At 35.9% G+C, this 8,330-nt stretch overlaps 1 protein-coding gene across 4 annotated transcripts in view; it reads right to left on the minus strand.

Annotated features, from left to right (window-relative positions):
* Positions 1–8,330, minus strand: part of tead1a (TEA domain family member 1a) — a 52,859-nt gene that overhangs the window by 4,379 nt on the left and 40,150 nt on the right. For all 4 annotated transcript variants that reach the window (XM_058396784.1, XM_058396785.1, XM_058396786.1 and 1 more), the window contains 5 exons: positions 5,929–6,063; positions 4,466–4,506; positions 3,549–3,604; positions 3,326–3,450; positions 1,045–1,218 (listed from right to left, as the gene is read on the minus strand). In XM_058396784.1, coding sequence (XP_058252767.1) covers positions 1,045–1,218; positions 3,326–3,450; positions 3,549–3,604; positions 4,466–4,506; positions 5,929–6,063 — 531 coding nt within the window. The remainder of the gene's footprint in view (positions 1–1,044; positions 1,219–3,325; positions 3,451–3,548; positions 3,605–4,465; positions 4,507–5,928; positions 6,064–8,330) is intronic.

Genomic DNA, 8,330 nt, shown 5'->3' on the forward strand with positions numbered 1-8,330 from the left:
ACAGGAATGAAAGTGTATAATAAAATCATATCGAATCGGACCTTGTCTTAAAAAGATTCTCTGTATTTTATAACACTCTTAAATTCTCCATTCTGATTGGTCAGAAGGTGTTGATTTGTTTTCTATAACAGCAGCTCTGACAGTCATATTTTATTATTAGCATTATAACCTGGCGTTTCCATGGTAACAGCTGAAACACAGGCTTGTAACGCTGAACAAACAGATTTTAAGCACTGTATTTTTTGTGAGGAGACGTTTATTCGATGCTTATGAAAGGAGTCTCCAGTGTCAGTGTTTATTAGGAACAGGATAAGTTTATTAATGATGTGAGAGAGAGGGAGAGAGAGAGAGAGAGAGAGAGAGAGAGAGGAAAAAGAAGAGGTTGGTAAGAGATAGTTTGCTATGATAATGAAAGTGATAACGGGATGATCAGATGTTCTATAATATTAAGTGTAAATATAAACAAATAAAAAAAGGCCTGATGTTTTTATAGATAAACTAATAAATAGATATACAACTGTTAAAAAAAATATACAGATAATAGAGATATATGATAATTATATGTATATAAGTATGTATTATGTAAAAAACCTTAATTATAAATTCTATTTTATATTAATTTTATTTTATTACTATATAAGGTTTTATTGAGTAATAAGTTTATTGAATAATGTGTTTATATTAATGATAATAAATATTTCTTAGGGTTTCTGATGATTATCTAAATATTAATTTGATCTAATTAATTAATTTAAGTCTAATTATCGGATTATTATCTGAGTGATGATGTGTGTGAATAATAAAGCAGAATTTTTATTTTTACACAAACTGCTGCGAGAGATTTGGACTGATTCTGATTTATTCTTTCTTCCTCTTAAAGAATCCTTCGAGCTTTAACAAAATGTAGACCTTTGGAATTTAACGTCTGGCTGTAGGATAATATTATTTTTAAAAGATGATCATGTGACAGCATTGTAGTGAGCTGCAACACTGCAGGAACATGACGCTCGAACCTGCAGAATGGATTTAAGGAAATGAACTCACCCAGAACTTGACTAAGAAGAAGGCATTCTGTGGCCCTTTCCCAAACAGCTCCTTGAGGCCTCCTTTCTTCTCAGGGAACTTATCGTAGATCTGGCGGATGTCCACCGACTCCAGCAGCGGGTCGCTGTACGAGTAGCTCGTCTGGCTGATGTGTACAAACAGGTGCTTGTTGTACTGCGGAGAACAGAATTAGACTGTGGTCAGACTCTTGTCCAGTCAGTATTACTGTCTGTTACAGGTGTTACTGTGTTAATGTTGATGAATTATCAGTGCCTTTGTAAGAGGCTATGATGTCAAAACACACTTTTCTCAGAGATCACAGATCATTGCGATATTAATTAATTTATTTTTAATAATTACAAACCGACTGGACGCAGAAAATTAGAAGCTAAAATGTGAAGTAAAATTTCTTTAAATGCATAAATGTTTAAAAAAAAAAAAAAAAGCTTATAATTGTTTCTTTTTTATTTTCCTTTTTATTTAAATATTTTTTAAATAAATAAAATTTATATTATTTTTTTTACATTTACACATTATTTTCCTTTTATGTTCTTATTATTTTCCTATCTAATATTTTTTATGAAAAAAAAAAAAATATATATATATATATATATATATACACACACAACACATATATATATATATTACACATATATATATATATATATTACACATTGGGGTATAAAAGTCTGAGACCACTAGCAAAATGCTTCTAATCCACTTTAATTAAATTTCTTACAAATTCAGATTTATTTTTGTATTTTTTATGGAATAAAAATGACAGATTTACATAATTTAAATCACACAGTGACAGTGCAGAATCTTAAAATCCTGAATATTCAAGATAAGCATTTAAATATTTTTGTTTTTTGTTATTTTTCATTATTCTAAAGCATGTTTATTTCAAGTTTATATATTATATATATATATATATATATATATATAAACAATTATTAATAAATATTTTATGAATAAATTATTTTACTTTCCTTTTAAGTTAGATATTTGATATGAATAATAAAATGTAAGAACTAAAAAAAAATATAAAAAAATATAAGAACTAAAAAAAACCCTAAACATTTCTTTCATTTTTTTCTAAACAACAGTCGTGTTTGATGTTTCTGTTTTTTAATCATCTGGGGTTTTTTTGGAGCTGAAATGACTGTGTTGTAAGAATTAACACGGTCCGAACATCCTATTTCAAACACAATGTGAAGTAATTATCTACCGCTGCCGTTTTTCCCCCAATCCTATATTCAGATAAAACGATTCCGCAGACGCCGATTATGCCTCGGCTTTGACTCCATGTACTTAGACTGAAAAGTATTGTTATTGTTACGTGACAACTGAATCGTGAATACAAATCATTTTTATTTTTCGTCTGCGCATGTTAGATGAATAGCTGCTGTCTCCCAAGATCAGAGGGAAAAAAACGGGGTTATAGACGCGCTGCCAACGTGACGGATCACTCGGGTCTGCTGCGGGAGAGGGAGGGGAGTGAAGAGCGCTCACAGCACAGAAACACAAAGCTTGTCGATACGCTACATGATCCCAGCTCTGGCCTAAGCAGCAGCATGTGCTCTTTATGTCTTTTTGGAAAAGGAGACACGGGAATCTCTGTGTTTTAGGTCGGAGATACGGGTTTAGTTAGATACACCATTATGAAATGAAGCGATGGAGTATGATGGAGGTTTAGAGGTGACACCTAGAGGACTAGCAGTTTAACCATTCTCTTAAAACAGCTGTGCATTTCTCCAGTGCTGAAGGACATCAGTGGGGCTTTTTCACTTTTTCACGCTCTGCTCATCTTAGCACATTTCGTTCCTCTTTAATTAATCGACCTAAACTAACACAAACGGCCGGTTCGAGGTGATGAACTCCAAATGAGATAAAACCTTTCAAAGGCTTCAAGCTCAAAGTATTGTATGTGTAGACAGATGTTTGTGTATTTATATATATTTGAATAACCGCCAAATATTTCTGACTCGAATCAATACAAATCGCTGGGCTATAAAGCGGAATAACACACTCCAGACTGTGTGGTTATATAAAAACAATCCATATTGTGGTTTGTTGTGTTTGATTTCTTACATATCTGATTGTTTAAAGTGGTTGAAAGAAGAATTTTTAATATGAAAGCTTGTCAATTCTATCCCGTGCACCTTTAACAGGAACGTAGAAATCATTGAGAGCCCAATAAAAGCAGCAAGCTGTCCAGTTATTAGAAATAAAGAATGAAATAATCTGTCCGTTTGATTTGAGCGGCGATGAGTGAACATACAGACTCCGGGTCTCTCTCCTGTTCCAGGAAGGAGGAGAACTCGATGAGGCGCAGTTTACTCGTGCCGATGGAGCGTCCCTGCCACGCTGGAGGTGTGGATGCCGGAGCCCTGGGTGGCTCATAACCTGTAACACAAACACAAGAGCTGGTCTGAGTGTCCATCTTTATCCTCCTACACGAACTAATTTATGGTGTAATGAATTATTGGAACGTTTCAGCGTACCTGATAACGCCGTGGCGGCCTGAATGGGGTAGGCTTGCTGCGGAAAGGGCTTAATGCTGAGAAAAAAGGCAAGAGATTTCACGCTATATAATCACTTTCAATGCTTTTCTAGTGCTACACTAGGCTTTCTTTGTATGAAAAAGTAAAGTTCCTGAACCTCAACACCCCTGAACATAAAACCAAAAATTAATAACATTAGAACCAAGTGCTACTGAATTCTTAAATCTGATTGGTCAGAAGGGATTTATGATTACATATCAATATGCAGCAGGGAAACATCCACAAGATCTCTATTTTTATAATCAGATTATTATTATTATTATTATTATTATTATTATTATTATTATTATTATTATAGCCCTCTGTATATTTTAAATCAGATTATTATTATTATTACTATTATTATTATTATTATTGTTATTATTATTATTATTATTATTATAGCCCTCTGTATATTTTTGTATATTTCTTTGAGTTTAAATTATTATTATTATTAGTAGTAGTAGTATTGTATATTTCCATACTTTGTATAATTTGTGTAATTTTCTGTATTTAGTTGGTTATCTTTCATGTTAAGCCTTTAAGTCTCTCTATAAAATCTCGTCCTGATATTATCTTTTTCTTTAGTTACTATCCCTTTGCCGCTGCAACTCAGCAAATTTTCCACGCTTGTGGGACGAATAAAGGATAATCTTATCTTTATATCTATATAGATATATCTATATATCTTTATTTTATCTTACCTTATGAGTCTCTCTATGCATCATGTTCTCAAACCATTTGAGCCAAATGGCAAAAATTAAATGAGGATAAAGATCTAAAGGTTTAGATGTATTTTGTAGTCTGAAAGATTCCACGCCTGTCCTGGTTCGAAGAGTAAGAAACATGGAAGTTAAGAGTTAAGGGGCTTTACTCACTCTTGTGAGGATCCAGGATGGCCCGTAGGCAGCTGCCAAAACTATAACCGGAACAAACAAACAAACAGAAAAACAGTCTCACTAAACAAAGCAGGAGAAGAAAACCTGGCGATGTTCTCAAAGCAGACATGCTTTTATTTATCATGTGGATTCTCAGTGGAAGTACAGAGCTGCTGCATAGCTTTGTGCTGCTGGGCTTCTGGGCAGAACTTTAAACGAAACACTGCAGTGGTTTTCAGCCTGATCTCTATTCACTGTATCTGTGGTGTATAGGTGATTATCATAGACAGGAATTTTAACATGACTTTCTTAACAGAGAAAAGAAGGAAAAAAACGGTTTTCTTCAAACTTACTACTAATAGCAAACGCTGGACACACAGTAAACTCTTCTCACACAAGAGTCATGTCGAAACATACATTTTTAGACACAGATTCAGGAATTCTTCAGTTAAGGTGAAGCTTCAAATCTGTATAAAGTTTTTACACATTATAGACTTTAAGATCCTAGAAACAAATCTAAACTTTCCCAATAATCTCAAAAGATTAGTCACTGATCAACACTGTTCCCAAGGACCAATCACTGATTACCATCATCCCCAACAACCAGTCACCAATCAAAATAGTTGCCCAAATACAATCACTGTTCGAATCAGGGTTCCCAACGACTAATCACCAATCACCATTGTTCACAACAACTAATCACCATTATTCCCAACGACTAATCACTGATCACCATTGTTCCCAACAACTAACCACAAACAACTGCCCTTAGACATCAATTAAGAAATGTTTTGGTGCCACAACAAGTCTTCCAGCTTTGTTAATAACACAAAAAACAATTTCCAATCGCCAGTGTTCCCAGCAACTAATCACCATCATCAGCATTACCACAAAGTCTAATCACTGATTGTTGTTTTCCAACAACTAGTCACTGATCACCAGTGTTCTTAAAGACTAATCACTGATCACCAGTGTTCCCAATGACTAATCACTGATCATTATTGCTTCAAACAAAAAAAAAAATCAATCACTGAGCACATTATTCCCAACAACTAATCAACATTATTCCGAACAACTAATCACTAATCACCTATAACTGATCACCAGTGTTCCCAATGATTAATCACTGGTCATCAGTGTTACCAGTGACTAATAAACTGATCACCAGTGTTCCTAACAACTAGTCACTAATCACCATTATTCCCAACAACTAATCACTGATTATTATTGTTTTAAAAAAAATCAATCAATCAATCAGAACACGGTATCCACATGCCTATCTGTGTGAATCCCACACACACCACAGCTGCAGCAGAAGGAGCCTAGGCTGAGAAATGATGGAGTATTCCTTCAAAGCACTGGCCAGTGACACACGAGCACAAAGCTCCTGTAAATCCTTGTCCATCTTGTTAACATTTCAGGATGTTTTATGTGGTGTTTAGCGTGTTTTTGGTGTCTCTTACCCCCGGCGCTGCAGGGAAGCTGGGCTGAGGGAGACCTGCCAGACCCAGCTTGCTGTGAATGGCCGTGGCCGACACGATCTGAGCAGAAGACATGCCCGCCATGCTCTGGAGCGCTTTGTCCTTCACGCTTTGATCCTACAGCGGCACAGGAAAAAGGTTTCAGCCAGAACGAGAAAGCGTGTGTGTGTATGTGTGTGTGTGTGTGTGTGTATATGTGTGTGTGTGTATGCAATGCCGTGAGGGATGCAGCAGAAACAGCTATCGACAGAACACACACGCTGCATGCAGAGACAGGAAAGGGAGCGGGCATGCGTTCAATTCACCAGAGGGCCAACTCAGCACAATTTCATACTGTTCCCAATAACATCTCTGCTCTGTATCCAGAAATAAAACCCGTGGAGGATTTATAGAAGAATAAAGACAGTTCTAGCTGTGCTGGAAGACCGGCGCACCGAGTAATACAGAACAGATTTTACCGTACCAATGTGTTTCAAACACGGGGGGGGGGGGTAAAATCCAGCAGGGTTCAGACATAGACATGCACCCTGAACCATTACAAAGAGAAAATTTATCCATTCATGCTTTCCTTCTTTATTCAGCTGTAAATGCCTGACAGTGGATGTTAAGGCCAGAGGTACTTTAGTGCATTATCAGTGAGATGGAGTGCAGTCTGGTGTGTTATACAGACATTAAAGCCGAGCACAGACAGCTGGAGCGCATCACAGCCATCACCTCCCAACTCCTCTTTTTAAACAAAGCTAGTCACTGTTACTGGGCTTTTTCCCCCCAACAGCCAGTCCATGTCATAGGAATTCTGTTGTTTTTTTAATATTTCTAATAAAATAAACTATAATAAGTACTGTAAAACCAGTTATAGGAAAATAATCAACGACAATGTGATGTGGAGTTACTTTTATTGCATCTGAACAATCCTAAAACAACGGTTTGCTATCGTGATTTATTTATTTTTTTATTTTTTCCTGTACAGAGTTAAAGGTTTTAATATACCGAAACGAAACCAACAAAAAAAAAACCCTTACACTGGAACTATTCAGGTCTGGGACGAATGAAACAGCAGTAGACTGAAAACATGGACGATATTTCAGGATATGTGCGTCAAAGAAATCTACCGCCATGACCGTGTGTTGATTGTTTACTGCTGATGCTGTGAGCAGCCATGATGATTTGATATCACTTTTGCTGAACTCGGGGTTGAGGAGACCGTAAAGTGTTCATGACTACATGAGGGATGTTTTCTCTGTTTTTCTCCTGGTCAGATGTTGGGAATTACGAGTCACTACCTCTAACGAATGCATCACTAAGGTGGACTGCTGAAACGTCCAGCTCTCACCGTCATGTCCTGTGGATTTACCACAAGGACAGAGCTTGAGTGTTTATATATATTTATATATATATTATATTTATGTCTCTAAAATTTACATCACCTTTAACTCTACCTTAGTTGTGTCTACGTTCATGATTGAGTGTCTTTGTCATGTCTCCACTCCACAGTGGAGGTTAATATGAAGCTCATATGAAAGTAGACACTCAGGAATTCGTAGTGTTTCAGAAGATTTCTGTTTTTATCTAGCCTAATAGGGGTGATTTTTTTCATAGAAAAGTTCCAAATAAACAAAAAGGGTTCCACACAAATGTTTGTATCTTCAAAGTAAATGTTGATATCAAACTCATTTCTGCTCTCTGAGATGCTCCAAGTGCTTGTTCATCTCTAAAGCAGCTCAAATTTGATCTTCAACCAGTTAAATTCCATGTAAGGTAAGGAGGGAAAAACACACGTCTAAAACACACCGAAAGCCAACAGACTTGTTTCACGGCCTGAACATCATTCATCTGTAAGTCTCGTCTGAAGACCAGTTTATTGGTAAAAGGGATTAAACCAGGCCTCCACAGAAAAAACAGGTTGTTTTACTCAATCATTTTTAAAATTCTGCCAGAAAAAAACCCTAGCCTATTTTAGAGGAGCAGGTAGGTTTGGTTTTCCTCAGATTTGTCTAAAATCTTTTGTTCTGAGCTGCTTTTAATAATCCAGCGAGCGCAGGCTGGCCTTCTCGTATTCTCTCGGCTCACGAAGCTGCAGCTTTCAATTCATGCCTAAGGGCAGATGCCGAATTCCTCGAGTTTATAAGAAACACATGCTTTTTGTGAATTTTTCTCTTAAAGGTATTCATAAATTTAGCTTTTAGCCCGCTTTTATACCACAGTGTGGCTCAGTTCGTTAATTCCCTCAAGATCCTCCAGAGCTATTTGAGATCTTCGAATAAGATCTGAACAAATTACCACCAAAATTATCTCATAAAAAAATAAATAAAAATAATAATAATAATAATAATAATAATAATAATAATAATAATAATCTCTTCAGCTTTTAACAAGTTTTTATT

Source organism: Hemibagrus wyckioides, linkage group LG08 (assembly GCF_019097595.1).
Source record: "Hemibagrus wyckioides isolate EC202008001 linkage group LG08, SWU_Hwy_1.0, whole genome shotgun sequence".
Classification (NCBI taxonomy): Eukaryota; Metazoa; Chordata; class Actinopteri; order Siluriformes; family Bagridae; genus Hemibagrus; species Hemibagrus wyckioides.